Source organism: Lygodium microphyllum, chromosome 29 (genome assembly GCF_053477565.2).
Source record: "Lygodium microphyllum isolate KBCC chromosome 29, Lygodium_microphyllum_v1.1.10, whole genome shotgun sequence".
NCBI lineage: Eukaryota > Viridiplantae > Streptophyta > Polypodiopsida > Schizaeales > Lygodiaceae > Lygodium > Lygodium microphyllum.
The window spans coordinates 27,571,946-27,592,781 of NC_141163.1; the positions used below are offsets into that span (position 1 = coordinate 27,571,946).

The following is a 20,836-nucleotide window of genomic DNA, read 5'->3' on the forward strand; positions in this document are numbered from 1 at the left end:
AGTTCCTTATCTTAGGAATGCGAGCCAAGAATAGAACACCCAATCCTTGTAAAATCATCAAAGATTCAACCATGTGTGTCATAAATGACAAGATTGAAGGCAACTACTGCACATTTACATATTTTGTGCGCATGAAACGCAAATCTCAATAATTCTTATGGTCGACCAAGTTCTATATACACAAGTAACAATAAGTTTGTCGTCCATAAGTTAAGGCTAACCCAAGGATGCTCAAATAGAGCGAGCTCTTGTAATTTGTAGGCCCCTTGAGGTAGCCGCCTCTATGTACACCTTCGCAATAGCTGCCTCTATTATATACACCTTCGCTTTGGAGGACTGGATCATTGGATCAGAGATCTTGATTGATATGGTTGGAGTAGTCTCTCGTGCCCGCTCCTTCCCATCCCATCCATTCCTCCCAATCCTCCCATGAATCATCATTCACACCCATCATGGGCTCCGGACATGAACTGTCAGCCTCCATAACCTCTAATACATTGCCATTACCGCTGAAGCAATCCATGATTGTCTGTCGAAAGAAAGCACACAATCTCAGAGCCATCTTGATCAGTATCTTATTGACATTAACAACATCCAGCAACAACACATGAATATTTGGCCGGGAACCATGTGTAGGTGACAATCTGACGAAGTAAATCATACCACACACACACACTCACTCACACACACAAAATGGTTTGGTGATTAATAGGGCGCAGGTGGCTGAAAGTTATGAAGTGGGTAGATTGATTTCACCTCATAAGCGTTGTTGATATGCATAAATCTGGTTGTGCACGAGTCTCCTTTGCAGACATCAGGATGGAACTATATTAAAGAGATTGCACGACGCTTGATTAATCTTGTGATCAAAGAACCTCTCTCTCTCTCTCTCTGCGTACTTTACTTCGATAACGATATTCACAACGTTTTCATCAGACAGTTAATTATGGACTTGCCAAAATTGGAATAATATTCCAGTACACAAGAGTTTACGTATACGCTTATAGGATGATGATGATGATAGGAATATATACCTGCAACGCCAGTTGTCGATAAGCCATCTTGATCTCTTGAGGAGAAGCGCCGGGACGGAGGCCAAGGGTGGAGAAAGCTTCTGAACTGTTATATGCAGCAGCAGCAGCAGTGATTCTTCTCTTAGCTACATGCGATACTAATCTCCTCCTACAGCCAATCCATATCAATGGCTTCGTGATGGGCAGGTGCACGAAAGAGTTCGTCAGCCGGTCTAGTTCTGGCTTCTGCGAGGGGAGTACTGATGCATCGATACTGGTCCGGCTTGATAAGAATGGCGTTACGGAGAGAGTTGCCGCCATCTCCAGGGAGGTCGCTAATTGATGCGGATCGATTTCTCCTCTGCTTTTACATACGCAGGCTTGTGTGTGATCAATGAGGACGAGTTGCTTTTATATATATATATATATATATATATATATATATATATATATATATATATATGCTTGGACGCGGCAGGAACTAATCCGCGCCGACTTTTATACTCCAATCAATTCCACCATTGTCACTATATCTTCTTCTTTTGGTAATTTTATCCAACATGACGTGGCATGGTTAACGCATAATCCGATAGTGTAAAGTTCACAAGGAACTTTAGACACTAAACTAGATAGTAAAAAGACTCACATCTAGTAAATGTATAAAATTTCCTAGTTAGCAAGTAGGGAATTTTAGATCTCAACTAGGTTTCTAATTTTACTATATAGAAATGAAGTTAGAACTAGTAGATAGACTAGTATCTAGTAAATTCATGTATTTTTCTAGTTACCATGTAGGGAGTTTTGGATTTAAACTAGGATTTTAATTTTATTAGATAAACATAAAGGCATCGATAACTAGTAAAATAAGTGTTTACTTAACAAATAAATCTTATAACTAATAAGTCATAGAAAATAGTCATTATCATAATAAGCTAAGTAACACTTCTTAAAACCATCTTATGCTAATGTGTTGGACCCGAACCTATGTTACTAAGTCTTGGACAACTATTAATGTAGCTTACATCTCAATCTCCTCTTGCATGCTTTGCATTTCAAAGACACTTTTCATGTGTAGGCAGTGATAGAAAAACCATTTCATATAGATATTGTTTGCACCAAACATAGTTCTATGTACTAATCACATGATGTGTAGAACTTTTAATGTGATGTAGTATTGCGAAGATTCTATTATGGTAGCACAGGAAACTTGCAAATTTATCAAGGTGTAAACTAGCGAATGTAATTTTTTCATATCCTAGGTATTTATTCATATTCTCATGCATGGTTTATATATCTAATGTCTAGATAATCATGCATTTGCATATACACTTATTTATTAAAGTCGCACCTACACATGATATATATTGTGTCACAAGGATAGTTGGGACCACCTTAAACCTTCTATTCAACCCTAATGTAGCACAAGAAGGTGGAAGATGTGTTTACTTGGCACAACAGACACCAGGGGACCACATGGTGCACTACCGACTTGTATAGGTGCTATGCTAATATGCATGCATGGTGGATCTCCAATGGTCTTTGGGTCCTTTCCATCCTCTCAGAGATGGCATCCAACCATATCCGCTTTTTAATCTCCCTTAGGGTGATCCTCTTAGGTAAGATATCTAATGGTCCCTCCCCATTTAGACCCAACACCTTTTCTTGATGATAAATCCCTATGTCGCACATGGGAAGGATTCAAGGAAAACATGAAATCTCCTATGTTCAAATGGATCAAATGCTCAGAGAGCATTGTTAAGGCCGCAAAGAGACATGGCACCAAGATGGTTGCTTGTAGAAGAGGGAATTGCCCCCTTGTTGCTAAGGCATGAGAAGTTGCTATAAGTGCTCTTGGCATTACTCTTTGAGATCATGTACTGCAGTTGGAATCGAGGAGTTTTTCTGAAAGGAAGAAGAAAGGAGGGTCTCTATTGCTAAGGTCCAACTCAAAGGTATGTGAGACATCATGGGTGATGCTCTAACTACTTGGTCTCTAGGTGCACTTAGATCTAAACACAAGATAGAAACCATCGTTTTTGTAGAAGATGAGATGGGTAATATGTTTTTTGATGATCAAGGGATTGCTTGGATGTTTAGTTGCCACCTCTCCTTGATTGCTCAAAACTGATCCCCCAAAGTCACATGACTATGAAGCTAGGTTGAGGCCTTCTTTAGAGACTTTGTTAAAGGGATCCCTATGCATGAAGCTCTAATGCTCAAAAAGCCCTTCTACAAGGATGAGAACAATATAGTACTATGGGCAATGAAAAAGGGGGAGGCCCAATGCCATGATGGCCTCCCCCTTGAACTTAATTGGGTTCGTGCCTCAAGATACCTCTCTGAGATTTTAAATAGAGGGCTCATTAAATTAGTGCCCAAGTCCTTTGAGAGAAGCAAGCCAACTCACTGCAGGCCTATTAACAATGCTCCCTTGTGCATACAAGGTTCTAGCCAAAACTTTGGCTATGAGAATTGGGATATTGTTGTCCAAAGTGGTCTACTAGAGAAAATATGGTTTCATCCATGGGTGCTCTATACAGAATGTGGTTATGAACCTTGTGCTTGCTATAGATGAGGCTCTGATTTACTAAATCAACTTTTTCTTTGTCAATATGGACCTTGATCTTAGGGATGGAGGAACCTAGAAAGAACTACATGCGATCAATTGCTCATCAATTGGCCTTACAGAGAGAGAGTCATTGGCTTTGTAAGGTCACATCCGGACACAAAACCCAATGGTCAACTTCACCAAACCCCAAACTGGTGCACCTAACTAAGCTTATAACATCCCCCATAGGCAACCCACTCTGGGTGTGCAAGAAAGAAAGGGATATTAAAGATCCGTAGTGACAAATGACAATCAATAGGCTACTTATTAGAGCTAGGATCTCCAAGATTGTTAAGGTACGTTCGTGGTGTGTATCATGTAGGAATAACAAGGAATGTACCAAGCACCTGTTCTGGGGTTTCCCCTAGTCCCAAGTAGTTTGGAATGAACATAGAGTGCCAATGACATGGTAAGAGTGCACATGGAAGTTTGTCTTATAAAGAAATAAAAATGGGAAATAGATTGAAAAATGGTTATATAAAATACATTGGTGCCTATATCCATAGCCCATCTAGTTGTCCTATCACTATAATATGTAGGTGTCCCAAAAGATTACCCACAAAAAAATGCATGATCATAAGAAGGGGACCTAAAGTGATTCTAATTAAAGGTGGTTTACAGAACAAGCATTACCAAGGTGGAGAGAGAACAAGATAAATCCATATACTTAGGAGTTTGTTGCTCATTTAAAGGTCCTATATGAGCAAAAAGATAAGTGTTGTGTTAATGCTTTTGGGGGTGCATTTTGTGTTAAGTCTGGATTCTTTGGCCACAAATTCCCTATTTCTAGTATCCCCACAACTCTTAATGATTCTTTCTTTCAGAAGCACATAAGTCATTGTGGGGAAAATCACATTAGTTTTCCTTGTTTATCTTTGGTATTGATTTTTAATGGTGACTTTCCATATAAGTAAGTTGATCTTGGGAGATAGGGTACTCAACCACACAATTCTCATCTTGTACTTCCAAGTCCCCGATTGAGTCCTTGATACCTCCATTCTGTTACTACCTTCTTTCACTTCTTGAAATCCTTTCTACTTTTGGCAACTTACTCTTGTTTACTGTTACATATGACTAACTAATAACTAACTATTAGCCAACATTTGAGTAGCTAAATATGTATAAACACTTATAGTAGACATGATAGTTTGATTAGTAGAGGGGGACAATTTATTGTCTTCAACATGGACTCAATGAAATTGAACTATCAGTGAGCTTTTGATGAGGATGAGCTATATGTTTGTTTATTGTTATTACTCAATTGAATTTGGTTCTTTTTTTGTATTAGAAAAGATATTTTGATTGAGTGAATTGTCTACTTTAGTTCTTAATAATGGTGCCCAACACTCACATTGAGTAGAAAACTCACATTGTCAAAATTAGATGCCACCAACAATTAGCCCAACAAGTAGTCCAAGAGATAGACCTTGCTGTCAAAGAGATCAGGGACTTCTGATTCTAGCTTGTTAGGGGTAGATAGAAGTGGATTTCTGAATTGATATATTGCCATATCACCTTCAATCTTCCATATAAAGGCTAGGTAGTTGTAGATGAATATCTCAATTTCTTGTAGAGTATGTCCATAACTCATTCAATTCTCACTAAATAATATCAACCCCCAATGGATAGCCTAAGTATCTAAAGGTTATTCTAGGATAAGGTCGGGCTTCTCCTCTACCTCTTTCTACCTAGGTCTATTGTGCTATTCGCGATTGGGTTGTGTGAATGTGTTGGGCCTACCACGATTGTTTAGCTCATTTCATTTTACATAAACTTTAGCTAGAATCAGAAGCACCGAAAGAAGCCCAATGTGCTTACCACAGGTATTGTCATCCGCAACCATCTGCAGCTCATGATGTACAACATTGTCTACAGGATGATGTTCAACACAAGGTTCAAATTAAGGGTTTGATGACCCCCTCTATGTGCAGCTCATGACCCTTAACAGGGACAATGGCCTTCTCGTGCAGAGCTTCAAGTACAATGTCTATGGTGACTTTGTGCCTTCCTTCAAGCCCTTCCTCCGCGGGTACCTCAAGCAAGTCTCGGACGCCAACCAGCGGAGGCACGCATTTCTTCGGGATGCATTTCTTAACGAGCGCAATTAGAAGCAAGAGTTACTCGTCATTTGCTGCTTTATATGGATGGCCTGTGATCAAGATAACGAAGAAATATCTCTCTGATCTGTTTTTGTTGTTGCGATGAATCTACAATACACTAAATATATATGTACACATACACATTCTGTAAAGGTAACAGCTCATTAAGACTGTGATGAGCCCCTTGAAAGCGCACATGCTGTTTTCCTACGAGGATGAAGAGGTTAGTATGAGCTACCACCCACCGTCCTCCCTCCAAGCTCCCTCCCTGTCTGTAGATTCCGACCATCTATTGTACTGTACCGAAGGAAACATTACTTAACCTAAATGCTATGTATTGAGGATTTTGAGACCCACGGTGCAATGCTTTAATCTACAAACAGGTTCCGATGTTGTATGGGTGCAATTCCTACCATTCTGCAAGACCTGTAATTTCTGATGTATTCTTCTAATTGGCTTTGCAGGCAGAAGGGGGAGAAGATTGGAGTGGACTTCTTTCTGGACGCCTTCCTCAAAGGAGAGATCTGTGAAAACAGTGTGCTGTATCTTATTCAAAACATGAATGTTGCAGGTAGGCTATTCGTCTGTATCTTGCTGTAGAAAATTCAATCTTCTCACTTGGAGCATCGAACAATCTTCAGTACTTCTGGGGGCCTTTAAAACCTGATCTGTATATAGATAGGGAGTTCTCCTCACTCATGGTGGAAGAAAAATGTCTAATAATGGATGACACTCTACTCAGTATTGTACACCTGTAGGCGCTACAAGGAATCACTTTAGGGAAAATTGATTCTATAAAGTGCTTAGATTCTTCACCTTGTCAAACATTCATGAATTATGTTCTTATATGATTGTTTGGACTTATTTTCATGTGCAACAATTGAGACCACATTGTGATCACATCGAAATGGGACGTTGCAGAGCTAGTGAACAATCCATACATCCAAAAGAAGATAAGGGATGAATTGAATTCAGTGTTAGGAAAGGCTGTACCAATAACTGAGCCTGATGTTCCAAATCTAGCCTACTTTCAGGCAAGCTTCCCAGATTTGTGCATAATTTTTGGACCCTTGAAAATATTCTGCATGTATATGTGGATGAAATGCAAGATCTGTGCAAAAGATTATTTGGAACTGTAGCACTTCATGTGTGCAAAATTCTCTTCAAGTCAATGAAGATGAAGAAACATCGGTACCCAGCATTGGTGTTGTTTGTATCAGGCCACAGTGAAGGAAATCCTCCAAAGAAACATGCTTATTCCCTTGTTGGTACCCCATATGAACCTCCAAGCAGCCAAGCTATGAGGCTATGACATTCCAGCAAACACAATAGTTTTAGTAAATGCATGGGTCATAGCAAATGATCCCATGTATTGGGACAAGCCAGAAAAGTTCATGCCGGAGCGGTTTTTGGAGTGGAAGATAGAGCTCAATGGGGCTGACTTCAGGTTAATCCCATTTGGCTCAAGCAGGAGTTGTCTAAGGAGTATTATAGCTTTGCTAATACTAGCACTAGTGTTGGGCAAGATGGTGCAGACCTTTGAGCTTCTACCTCCACCTGGCATGGATAAAGTGGACCTGAGGTCTGTTGGAGGAGGGCAGTTGAGTCTCAGTATTGCAGTGAGGTCCACTGTGGTGGTCAAGCCAATGGAAGAGAGAGAGAGAGAGAGAGAGAGAGAGAGAGAGAGAGTGTGTGTGTGTGTGTGTGTGTGAGAGAGAGAGTTGATGAACATCTGGGGTGTTGTGCTTCTACTGCCTAGAAGCCCCTACAGCCTGTAATTCCTCCATGAATTGGACAATGGTAGTCTAATTGGACAATGGTGCCCAAGACTCACATTGAGCAGAAAACTAAGGACATAGGGCACACGAAGAAGGTGATGATGAGGAGTCAGGATAGTTGGGAACTGGCTGCTAACATGAAGGGCTACATCAAGCAACATCAAGCAACATCAATCACCATGGCATGGCTTTCATCAGAGGCACCATCAGTAATGTTTAAGCACATGTACTAATTACCAGTCAATGTTGGTTTCCAGCTTGCAAGATGTCAGTGGGATGCTACCTTATGAAATGCCAAAGGATCATGACACAAAGGAAGTAACCACAAATGCTCAGGTGAGAGTTTTAAGAAATTTTCTTGTCCTTTTCTTCAACATGGTTTTTTAAGAATAGTAGATCAAATTTGAAGAGATGCAAAATTTGAAGCCAATTTTCAGTTGGATGAGCCATTCAGTACATGACAAGTCCATTATGCAATCTCTTTATGGGCTGCGAGTAGCTTCAGGGAGACGCTTGACATCAATAGAGCAGCTAATATATGGCATAAGAAAGACAACGCAAGCTTGGGCAGTTGTTCCTTCATACCGGGTTTGCCTAGCTCCTTGCCTTGTATTCATGATGTGTGATGTCATCTTTCAGCTCCAGCTATGTTGTTGATCCCTTGGTAGTTCTTTAATGGTTTTGAATAATATAATTAGCTACACTTTATTTTTCTAGAAAAGGCTGAATTGGTGAGTCAAGAGGCATTAAGTGTTGGTAGGAAAGTCAAAGACAGAGATTGAGGAAGGAATAGCAGGGCAGGGAGCTGATGTATCATGTACAGAAAGTTATACACTAGAAAGGAGAGGAGTGGATCAGGTTGAGGATAAATAAGGATGGGCAAGGCAAACTAGGAGGGGATGCCTTATGATTTTGTAAAGCACTATTGATAGGTTTCTCTGTGATTCTATAGTATTAGGTGGTGTTAAGGTGTAACCAACTAAAATATTTGTATGTATGAGTGTATAAACATTGAATTTGGTTTCTTTATAATGCTATCAGTATACTAACTCCAAAATTTGCAGCCATCATTTGAAGGATCACAAGTTGCAACTTTACATGGTGCTAATTTTAACTCTTCAAATAGGTTATGGCTGAGGGAGCAACAACACATCATTTGAAATTATTGATCCCTACGTTGCTCAGGTACCAGTTCTCACCAATAAAAATCTTAATTTTGATGCATAATCACTTTCAGAATTGTGTCTAGGATAGCAATTAATAAACAGTGCATGCCTTTCTCCTTTGAAGCACCCCATATCATAGGTAGGACGTTTCAAAAAGCATGTGGATAGACATGTTTTGGAGTACAGTCATTAGTGCAAACATCACTAGCAGCAATGTGTAAGCTGAGGGCTGCAGGCTCACAGCGACATCACATGTGGAAGAAGTAGGAGATGTATTCAACATAGATCACGCTGAATTCCATGATGCATAGAATCAGTAGAAGTAAACTCAAAAATGATACCTTTTGTATCGACTTCTTAGAGCTTAATGAATTCATAAGAATCATTGGGCATATTGGATTTGAAGGAGTGGTTTCTTGAGTTCTCTTGAAACCATCTATGGATTGGTACTTTAGTTCACATTGGATATTCAATAGCTAAGACCAATCTAACTTCTTGTGGAATATGGCTTGCTTGTAGGACATTTTTCATCGACATCATCATTTCTAATAGGAGTATCAATGTTTAGCTAGCATTTTAGAAAATCAAGGATTCTTTATTGTGAATCTTTGTCGAATCTTTTAGATGAAGCCTATGCACACTTGAAATCTCACTTCTAAGAGGCTTGTTCTATCTAGCAGCTTTTGCCTATGGAGTTAGAGTGGTCATGGTAGCAACTCTTCTAGACATGGGCTATGCCTGTAAAAATTAGATGGCACAGCGAACAGAATCTGAGAAAGAGATAGAGAGTACACAACAGATAAGAGGAGAATCAGTAAATTCTTTAGCTCCAAACAACTGATACAAAGATGGCTCTGTCCACTCGTGCGCTTTCACTGTGTGAAGCTTAGATGGCGATCTAGACAGAAGATAGGTGAAGAGCTTAAGGCTAGCTGGAACAACAACTCTGACTAGGTGAAAGATGAATGATCGATGGCTGTGAAGGGGTTTAGCTTTTATAGTCTACGAAGGTCGTTAGGTCGGCCTGATTGACCTACCATATGAGCCTCCACTAGTCGGCCAGGGAATATTCCCTTTACCATCGGGCCGGGGGCGCTACCCCCGGACCCCCGCTAGAGGGGCCACTAGTCCCCCTAGGACCCCCCTAGCCAGGGGCTGCTTCCGCGGCCCCTGGACCTCAAAATAGGGGCCCCTTTTAACTCCCTTACCCCGCAACTCGATGCAATGTGCCTCGAGTTGCTACCAGCTTAACCACTCCATCTAACCCAAAGATTAGACCCATAATAGTCACCTTTTTGCCATCTAGTCACATAGACCTCATCTGATATACAAGTCAGGACTCAACCAATGTCCGGGATCACATTTGGCTTCTCCTCATAACGGGGGTCTTACAACTTTGAGCACCATGGATCATTGGTGGCACCTAATGAGAGTGGGGCATTGATTATATCTAACAATGCCAACAAGGTGCTTGGAGGAGGGGAAGCATATCAAACCTTGGATTGCCACCACAAGTTATGTATCCTTATGAAGGAAATCCATAAAAGGTACAACTCTTGCTACTTTAGTGCTCTTACATTAGGTGCACCTCTTACTACTTTGGTTGTAGCAAATCCCAATAAAAAGTTAGATTGGTTGAAGTTTGAGCTTGATGAATTTGTATGTTTCATCCACCTATCTAAATAGCTTGCTAAAACATTGAAAATGAAGAACGTAAGTTGTGGGTTTTGATATCCTATTTGCATGTACTAGTAAGATAAATCAATTTGACTTGGTATGACACTTCAATCTATTGGATTCCTATCTTGTGGGCAAACTCAACACTAGCATATGTGTTTGGTAAATCCTGTAGTTTGAGAGTCTAGATAGCAAACAATTACATTTATCCCCATTAGTAAGTATGATACAGTATGGTTCCATGAGCAAACAATTCAAATATCATTTCATTATTTGTATTGTTATGGATAGGACTACACAGTTTGAAGCATACAACTAATAGAGTAGATCTATGTTGTGGAGCTGTGGGAGATTGCAGTGCCTTTAGGATCAAAGGAAAGGCAATATGCTAGAAATGGTAGGTCTTCTCTTGTTGCTCTGTGTTTTTTTTGCAATGCACAGGTTTGAGCCTTTTGATATCCTTACTGATTGTAAGCACGAAATGTAGCTAGGGACAACATTGTTGGTAAAGCAACAAGGATTTGCATTTTTAAAAAAAGGAAGGGAGGCTTAGGAAGAGCCAAGAAGACTTAATTTTTTTAATGGTGGAGCAAATCCGAAGAGGATGACAACTCTAGACCTATCTTAGGTATTGTATAACGTGGTGCAGCAGAGAGAATGTAGTGTTCAAAACAATTTTTTTAGTGGATTCAATCACAATTCTATTGCTAACAATACACCATTGTGAACAAATCATGATTAATTTGCTTAACATGATATATTAGTGTGATAATGGTTGGTATTAATGGTTCCGACTAGTTTTCTTGTATAGGAAAATTTTACTATATCTATGGTTTCAACTAGTTTTCTTATCTAGGAATATTTTACTAGATCATCAACTAGGAATTTTAAAATTTTTCTATATAGAAATATTTTACTAGATCACTAACTTGTAAAGTGTTCCACTTTTACTAGTTGAGACTTTTTCTAGATACTTTGATAAGTATCTAGAAAATCTCTCTTTTTTTACTATATGGAAAAGTGTTTAAAGTTCCTTGTGGTTTAAACGTTGCCTAATTTGCGTATACCCAAGAATAGCATCCATGAAGCCAAGGGGTACTATCTGAATGCGCACAGAGAGAGAGAGAGAGAGAGGATAGCTTGAGAACAATTCTGGGGGCATAACGGGATGATTGAGAGTGCCAATGGGAAGCTTTGAGTTCTATGTCATTCCCTACGCTCCCTTACATGCAACCAATAGGGCTATTGCTTTCGATTGTTGGGGTACCACTGTGTGCAATTTTCAAAGCCCTTTCCACCTTTTCTTCGAGGGGGGGTTTGGTGGTGTAAGGGCTTTGTAACTATATCATGGCGTTATTACCGGAAACACGTATATAGGAAGTAGTAGTGACTCTGAGCCTTGCTTGGTTTCTACTCTACATGTGATTCCCTATACCCAGTGGTGAACCCTCTTATGTGCGGTGTCACGAGGGTGTAGTCCTAGGATGTGCCTATGTTGTACCATTTCTTTGATTGAATAATACAAGAGTATACATTGTTCTCCCATATCGTGTTACCTTTCTGTGATGTGTTAAGTGAGCAACAAGTGTAGTACATCACACTTGATATCAGAGCAACTCTTGCTCAGAGTGAAGGAGTGCTCAAATAGAAGCAAGAGAGAAGATCTAGTTCCCCGAAGAGAACGAGTCGTAACAAACCACATCGTGTCGCCCCACGTCACAACGCTCTGCGTCATGTTGACCCACATCATATCGACCCCCGTCGTGACACCGACCCCTATCGCATCGACGACCACCACCCAAAGGCAAATCGTGACTTCCCCGCCCCGACAACACCACCAACCACACATGGAGGACAACAGAGAGAATGTACCCATCCCAACAATGGAAGAGAGGAAGAAGTGTAGAGGGCAAGAATGGAGAGTAGCCCAAGAGGAGAAGGTAGTCGGATTGGAGAGGCAGTTGGAGGGCATGTCAGGCATGATAGAGTCAATTTGGAGGAACATGCAAATGAAGGAAGAGAAAGAGGAGAGGAGAAGAAAGCTAGAGGTGGAGCAGGGCTATAGAGAATGGGTGTTACAACAATAAGAAGAGGAAAAAAGATATAAAATGCAAGAGGAGATGGATACATTAGGCAGAGAGGAGACTTCTAGGAGGGCGCAAGATACAGGAAAAGACAAGGAGAAGATAGTAGAAGCAGGACGTAAGAAGAAGGATAAGAAGAAGGGCAAGAAGCACAATCATAGCGAGGAGGAAGATAGTGACAGTTCAAAAGACAACTATGGAAAATTCAAGATGCCCCAACCCGCCAAGTACACAAGAGAGAGAGACGGGTTGGTCCTGAAGAAGTGGATTGCAGAGGTGGACACATACTTGAAGTATGCCCGAATCACTGAAGATAGAAAGGCGAAGGTGGTAGCCATCTACTTGGAGGAGGACGCTACTAGTTGGTACCTGCTGGAACAATAATAGGGTCACACTATCTTTTCATGGGAAGAACTCTAGGAGGAACTCAAAGATTACCTTATTCCAAAGATGGAGAAATTCAAAGTTAGAGATGAATGGAGAAACCTCAAACAAACACAAGGGAAGATGAAGGAGTACATTAGCAAATATAGGCAGATCATGCTGCAACTACCAAACATGGACACTAACACCAAATTACATAGATCTTTATTTGCCCCATGCAAGAATGGGCCAGAAGAGATGTAGAGAGACAAGAGCCAACCAACTTAGCAGAGGCCATGAGGATGGCTAAAAAGCTAGTGTACTTGGAACACAGGAGAACATCTTAGGGGAACTAGAACAGATTGAACACCAACCTCAACAACAAGTCATGGACCCCAAGACCCAATGTCCCTAGAGACCCATTCACGGACACGCGGAGCCAAACTACCAACACAACACCAGCCGCCTTGCAGTCTGCATAAGTGCCAAGAGGAGCAATAGGCAGATGGGGGAACAACCACTACAAGCCAACTCCTAGTGCATCATATGGCCCCACAAGATCAAACATATCATGGTGGAGACCCCCAAACCCAACCACAAGAATCAAATGTTTCAAATGCGGGGGACGACACTATCAAAGTGGATGCCCCATGGAAGATACAACCGCATCAAGCAGGTTGAGGGTGAACTCCACTAGCGCGTATGGAGGAGAGGAACCGCAGCCCCCGCGCATCCAAAAAATCCCAAACAGAAGTGATGAAAGCATGAACCACCCAAGAGTGGGAATACTTATTGCACGACCCCAATGCATGGTGGCCCAAGTAGCAGCAATCCATCACCTATACATCAAAGGTAGAGTGAACGAAGGGAATTAGGCTATCATGGTGGACATAGGGGCCACTCACAACTTTATCACCCCAAAATGTGCAGCCAAATATGGATTGAAATTGTTTAAGGCCCCGGAAGGATTAACAGTAACATTCACACAAGGAGAGGCCAAAGAAGTGAAATAGGTCTTTACAGTATAAGTAGAAGCTCGAAAATGGAAAGCAAAACTCAACTTCTTAGTAATCACCATGGATGATTTTGAAGTCATTCTAGGCTTGGAACTCTATGACAAATATGACATTGCAATGTTTGGAAAGGGAGTTAATGAGATGATGCTAGATATGCAAGGAGAAGGCATTAAAGTACCCTTCGAAAGAATACAGTTGCTAAGCAGGACACCAATCAAAGTGCAAATGAAGGAAAACAAGCCAAAAGTCTCATGCCAAACAGTGAAGTCAAGTCCGAATCAACCAAGAGTGCCAATCCAAGCAACACTGGGTCAAGGGAACCCTATTAGGCCATGCATCATGACGTGCAATGCCCAGCAAGTGGAGAAATAAATCAAGCAAGGAGACATGGTTTACCTATGTATGATCCGACCCATTGAGCAAGAGGACACTAAGGAGCCCAAACATCAGATCAGCAACACAGAAGTGGCAGAGATACTTGAGGAGCTCAAAGATGTAATGCCAACAGAGCTACCCAAGGGTCTACCACCCAAAAGATATGTGGATCATAAAATCAAGCTTATTCCAGGATCCACCCCACCGGCCAGAGCACCCTATTGCATGAATCACACCGAACTCATGGAATTGAAAAAGCAGTTGCATGAATTAGAAGAACCAGGTTTCATTAGCCCTAGCAAATCCCCTTTTGGTGCCCCAATGTTGTTTGTTAAGAAGAAGGATGGGAGACTTAGACTGTGTGTAGATTATAGGGCCCTTAACAAAATCACCATAAAAAATAAATATCCCATGCCCCTAGTGGATCTCCAAGATAGGCTACACGAAGCCAAGTACTTTAACTGCATAGACCTTAGGTCAAGTTACCATCAAATCCGCATAGCATAAGAAGATATCCCTAAAACGGCTTTTGGCACCCGATATGGTAGCTTCGAATGGTTAGTCTTAGGATTTGGTGTAAGTAATGAGCCAGGCACATTTTGTGGCCTCATGGATGGAGTCTTTAGACCCGAAATAGATGTCTTTATCATTATCTACATTGATGATCTACTAGTCTATAGCAAAACCTTAGAAGAACACAAGCAGCATTTTCGCTTAGTCTTTGAGAGTTGCGGCAACATAAGCTATATGCCAAACAAGAAAAATGTGAGTTTGCAATAAAGGAGTTGGAATTTTTAGGTTTCATTGTAGGAGCAGCTGGTATCAAAGTGGACCCTAAGAAAGTGGAAGTTATCCAAAAATGGCATGTACTGAAAACTGTAAGAGAAGTGCGAGAGTTCCTCAACTTCACAATATTTTATAGAAGGTTCATCAAGGATTACAGCCTCATCCCAACCCCCCTCTCCAACCTCACCAAAGAAAACAACATTTTTACATGGGGTAGTGCTCAACAAGAAGCTTTTGAGCAGATGAAGAAATACATGAGTCAAACCCCCGTCTTGAAGGTACCAAATTTTACCAAACCCTTTGAGATCTCCACATATGCATCCGATTATAGAATCGAGGGTGTATTGGTGCAAGAAGGCCACCCTATAGGTTATGAATCCAAGAAGTTCACATATGCTAAAACAAGGTGGAGTACACATGAGAAGGAAATGCTTGCAGTCATCCACTACCTCAAGAAATGGAAGCATTATGTTCAAAACAAGCACACAATAGTCTTCACGGACAATATTTCCCTCAAATACTTCCAATCACAACCCAAGCTATCGGCAAAGGAAGCTCGCTAGCTAGGCTTTCTAGCAAAATTTGACTTGGAGATAAAACATAAGCTCGGCTCCACCAACAAGATAGCAGATGCCTTAAGTCGTAAAGCTGACTTAAAAGCCATCAATGTGGTCAGTAGCAAGAGCTAGTGAAGGAAGCCTTAGAACACGACAAAGACATGCACAAAATTATACAAGATGTGGAAGATGACAAGACCTTGCATGGAATGTACACCCTCGAGGAGGGAATCCTATTTGTAGAAAAGAGATTGTATATCCCCAACAATGTGAAGCTAAAGAAACTCATCCTACATGAAATACATGATGGAAAACTAGGAGGACACAAAGGACAGAGTAAAACCCTAGAGGCCCTTAGGAAGCAGTTATTTTGGCCCAACATGAAAGAAGAATTCATTGACTACATCAAGACATGTCCTACTTGCCAACTTGTAAAGCACCGTGCTCAAAGCCAATGGGATTACTTCAACCTATGCTCGTACCAAGCCACCCATGGGATGTAATCAATATGGATTTCATTGTGGAGCTCCCCAAATCCCATGGTTACAACATCATTTTTGTAGTGGTGGACTATTTTTCTAAGTAAGCACACTTCATCCCGGCCAAACCATCATTGAACACCAAGGAGATAGCCCACATTTTCTTCACACATATGTTCAAACTACATGGCTTACCCTTAGCCATAGTATCAGATAGAGATGGAAGATTCATGAGTGACATGTGGAAGAAACTCTTCAAGACTCTAGAGACACAGTTGAGATTCTCATCATCCTTCCACCCTGAAACAAATGGACAAACAGAACGAGTCAACCAAGGCATTGAAGCTTACCTCAGGAGTTACGCCCAATTGGATCAAAAAGATTGGGCCTTGTACCTTGATGTGTTGGAATTCCACTACAACAACTCAATCCACTCTGCCGCAAGTTACACGCCCTTTGAATTGGCCATAGGGAAAGAAGTCATCACACCACTTGCCTTAGCATCTAGAGTGTCCAAAGCGGAAGATCAAGATGCAGAGGAATTCTTGAAGAAATGGAGACATCGGAATGTGGCAGCCAAGCAAAGCCTAGAACAAAGCAAAATCACCATGACTGAGAAAGTCAACAAAAAGAGGAAGGTTCTATTGTTCACTAAAGGCAACATGGTCCTAGTTATCTCTAAGAATATGTCACTTCCCAAGAATATGAGCCCCAAGTTCAATCATCGCTACTATGGACCCTACTACATCACCCAAGTGTTGAATGACGTCACCTACAAACTCGACCTGCCAAAAAGTTTATGTGTTCATAATGCTTTTTATGATGATCTTCCGCACAGGTTCTATCCCGACAACCAATGGGGACGGCACGTACCAATGCTCCATTCCAACGGTCCCTTCAAAGTAGAAGCAATCCTCTGACACCGGGAACAAAAATGATACCCTGAGTATCTCACCAAGTGGCATGGGCGTGCCCTCAAGGAAGCCACTTGGATTTTGAAAGCGAAGGCACATAAGCGCGGCAAAGACGCCTTCGCCATCTGGCTCAAGGAGAACCCCAATACTCCTTCCAATGCCCCTTGAGCCTCTCCAAAAGAATGATTCTCAATCATAGTTTCTTGAGACCGACAAAGGCCCCTTGAGAATCATTCTTTTGGAGAGGCTCAAGAATGATTCTCAAGGCGATCATCTCACCAAAAAGTCCTAGACCGGCAAACATTGGCCAACTTGTTAGAAAAAGCTATGTTAAGACCCCAAATGAGTCAAATCAATGCTACCCTTAGATTGTTGAGGATAGCAATCCAGTAAGCGGGGGTGAGTGTAAGGACTTTGTAGTTATACCATGGTGTTATTACCGGAAACACCTATATAGGGAGTAGTAGTGACTCTAAGCCCTACTTGGTTTTCACTCTACGTGTGATTCCCTATACCCAGTGGTGAACACTCTTATGTGTAATGTCATGAGGGTGTAGTCCTGGGATGTGCCTATATTGTACCATTTCTTTGATTGAATAATATAAGAGTATACCTTACTCACACATATCTTGTTACCTTTCTATGTCGTGTTGAGTGAGTAATGAGTACAGGTGCACGAGAGGGGGGGGTGGCAGCCTCAAGTCTATATCACATGGGTATTCAATGAAGGGGAGAGTTGGGATCGGTTGGAAAGGCATCATGGATCTCCAAGAGATCTAGGACGTTTATGCACTTTATTGGCACAGCCAAAGTAACCTAGGCCCAAACAATAAACTAGACCCGAAAAGTAAACTAGGTCAAAAGTCAGCCATTCCTTTCTATTTTTTTGAGATGGATCATGGTATTACAAGGGTTATATTGAAGCCTGTTGATGCAATTTGGCTTTATTTATCCTATTGGTCAGATTTTGAAGAGGGAACAAGTGGTGTAAATAATTCCATTGGTTTTATAGGTGCTACACTTTTTAGCCCCCAAAAATTTCGAGGTCCTAATTTATTAAAAGTAAACTAAGACAAATTGGTAAAGTAGGACGGATGCCTATGGGGTAGTTTTGGGAAAAAGGGCTCACAAAACAATTTCATTTGATTTTCTACAAATCTGGACAGGTTGAGAGCTTGAATGCAAAGCAATAACGTCAGCCTAAATGATTTATAATTTATGCACTTATTGAAGAAAGATTGAGATGCTATAGTTCTTACAGCGTGGTATTTGGTGCTTTTGCTACTGTTTTGGATTGATAGGAGATCCTTTCTCATTGCAATGCACTTTTTTTATATCTACTTTGCTAGATGATGGACCATAATGGAGGAATTGTTAGTGACTTTTAATTTGAAGAATACTCCAAACATGATAATAGCAGTCCATTAGCAATGATCAGGATGCTATAGAGATTTTATAGCACAATGGTCAAAGGCCTAATGTAGCAACCCATGGTTCCTTGGGCCCATTTCTCTATGTGTTACCTAAATTTTTCACATTTGATAGAGAAAGCTACAAGTTCATGGAGCTTGATATTCAAGGTATCATACCAATAACACTAGATACCTTGAAAGCACATGATACAAGAGTCCTGCTTGATTTGAAAAGGTGGAGATGAATGAGGGATGACATGTGCTTGGTGCAAAATAAGGATGGTAGCAATCAACTATACTTGAAATCGTCACAATTTACAAAGATTTCTTGCATCGAAGATTGGAAATATATTGTTTAAATGATTCGTCACCATGGCCTAGATGGATATCATCAAGGTGTTACGGATATCATCAAGGTGTTACTACCATAATCGATGCAATCAAGCTAGAATGGTGCATTGATATGAGAAAGAATGGTATTCCTATTCCTTATGTGCACAAGATAGTGAATGCATGCGATTGTAAAAATGATGACAAGGAAATCGCATGTGGTACCTCTCATCTTTTGCCTCTCACCAAAAAGTCCTAGACCGGCAAACATTGGCCAGCTTGTTAGAAAAAGCTATGTTAAGACCCCAAATGAGTCAAATCAATGCTACTCTTATATTGTTGAGGATAGCAATCTAGTAAGCAGGGGTGAGTGTAAGGGCTTTGTAGTTATACCATGGTCACTTCAAGATATAGACCTTATACCGACGTTTAAAGCGACGAAAATGCAAACAACAAAATTTTCCCCCGTCGTTACAAAAAGCGTCGTTATTGGCGACGCCATAGAAACGTCGCTATAGCGACGCATATAGCGACGCGAGCAGTAAATTTGCAACGCAAATAGCGACGGTAACAAGGGAAAAAAATTTGTGGCAGGGCTGCCCTACCACATATAGCACTGTCTGCTATATGAGAGCCATACAAAATAGTTTATGCACTACTGTATACAAAGCGCTTGCAAACAAAAAGAATGTATACTGAAATCATAAAACTGATACATGAAATAAATACATGATCGCATAAAATGTGATTGGTACAATCATGAAAGGATATCACTAATACATAGAAAATGTCTACATAGATTAGGCGACTAAAGACTAAAGGTGTGTGAGCTCCAAGGATCCAAGGGTGAGCTAGAAATCCTCGTCCCCCGAAAGCTCGTCCCGCCCGCAAAGGAGCATCGAACGGATTTTGCAGAAAAAGAAACAACATATCAATCCACCATACAATAATGCATTCAAATATCTCATGGTAACTACAGACAAGAAAGATGAGTGACTTACAGAGCCGCCGCGTCTATACAATCGGTCGATCAATACATTAAGACCGTGCTTCTCTGCATATCGAGTCTCAAGGCCTTGCGGATCGTGATTTGTAATGGAGTGCTGCAAAGAAAACAAAATGTAACTGTTAGAAACATGATTGTCAGTACAAAGAATATTTCAAAAAAACAAATAAGCAAAACAAAAGAGAAACTTACAAAGTCCTCCAAATATGTCATGTGGCCACCACTCCCAAGATGATGGACCACTCCGGCCTCGAGTCGTGCCCTCGCCGCCTCCCGCTGCTGCTGACTCCAACGTCCTGGTGAATCTGTAGCCTCCTCCCTCAGTCGGCGCCAGTCATCTGCATCTAACCACTCGGGCTTTGCAGCCCCACTCTTGATTGCCTTGCGTGCGTCGGATCGTTTATGTGACATGTATGCACATATGCAATCCATCATCCAACCCGTAGAGAATCTATCTATTGCGGCTAGCACCGGAAACTCCTCGTGCAAGGATGCTACTATGTAGTCCTTGCTCCCCTCCGGTATGTTCTTTCAATGATCCAGGACGTTGTGCCGAAAAACTTGTTGGCACAACTCTCTCATGCGAGCCATCACCCTCCTCCCCTCATCATTCATGATGATGGCTCCTGACCTACTATCAACCAGGTATCCATAACCCCTAGGAGAGTTTGCCTACGATGGGACCTCTCCCATCTCCGTCCACACTCTTGGGCATATCCAGGAGACCCCTTTGCATCCGGTGTACCGACGGGGGTAACCTCTCTCGGAGTGCCACTCAAAGGGGTGCCACCAAAGGGGGTGCCACCAAAAGGGGTGCCACCCGCTGACGGCTGCGTAAAAGCTGGAGTAACTGGAGTAGACGTCCCCACAGGTGTGACAAATCCTGGAGGTGACGCAGCTCCAGCTGAACGACGAGACGGAGACACCACATCCGTGTCTCCATAGCAGCACCCCCCTGATCCCGATGCAGTCCCTCCCGCTGGCCCAAGTCGTGAGCGTCGAGATCGTCTGCTCGAAGCTGAAGCACCTGATCGCGCTGAAGCAGATCTAGCAGAGCGCCCTGACGAAGAACGAGACAGCTCCTGGTCTGCCATCTCTCTAAATCTCGCGAGCTGGTCTGGAGACATACGTGCCATCATGTCTTGAAACTCCTCATCGCTCATCCCTCGACTC

The 20,836-nt window shown here is 41.6% G+C and overlaps 2 protein-coding genes across 2 annotated transcripts; one reads left to right on the forward strand and one right to left on the reverse strand.

Annotated features, from left to right (window-relative positions):
• Nucleotides 1-349: 349 nt before the first annotated feature.
• LOC148010471 (chaperone protein dnaJ 8, chloroplastic-like) lies at nucleotides 350-1,357 on the reverse strand. Its single transcript, XM_087671851.1, has 3 exons — nucleotides 1,035-1,357; nucleotides 757-825; nucleotides 350-529 (listed from the first exon to the last, which is right to left on the reverse strand). Exons 1-3 carry the CDS (start codon nucleotides 1,332-1,334, stop codon nucleotides 350-352), a joined length of 549 nt encoding a protein of 182 aa, XP_087527977.1. The 5' UTR covers nucleotides 1,335-1,357.
• A 4,004-nt stretch (nucleotides 1,358-5,361) lies between these two features.
• On the forward strand, nucleotides 5,362-8,723 carry LOC148010472 (taxane 2'-alpha-hydroxylase-like). Its single transcript, XM_087671337.1, has 3 exons — nucleotides 5,362-5,444; nucleotides 5,553-6,291; nucleotides 6,606-8,723. Exons 1-2 carry the CDS (start codon nucleotides 5,430-5,432, stop codon nucleotides 5,727-5,729), a joined length of 192 nt encoding a protein of 63 aa, XP_087527463.1. The 5' UTR covers nucleotides 5,362-5,429; the 3' UTR covers nucleotides 5,730-6,291; nucleotides 6,606-8,723.
• Nucleotides 8,724-20,836: the final 12,113 nt, after the last annotated feature.

What these genes read in the sequence shown, in the direction of transcription:
- LOC148010471 (XM_087671851.1), bottom strand. Translation starts at nt 1,334, where the DNA reads ATGGCGGCAACTCTCTCCGTAACGCCATTCTTATCAAGCCGGACCAGT. An exon ending in ATCGACAACTGGCGTTGCAG is followed by an intron (nt 826 to 1,034) that starts GTATATATTCCT and finishes TCTTTAATATAG; the next exon opens with TTCCATCCTGATGTCTGCAA. An exon ending in ATATCAACAACGCTTATGAG is followed by an intron (nt 530 to 756) that starts GTGAAATCAATC and finishes TTCTTTCGACAG; the next exon opens with ACAATCATGGATTGCTTCAG.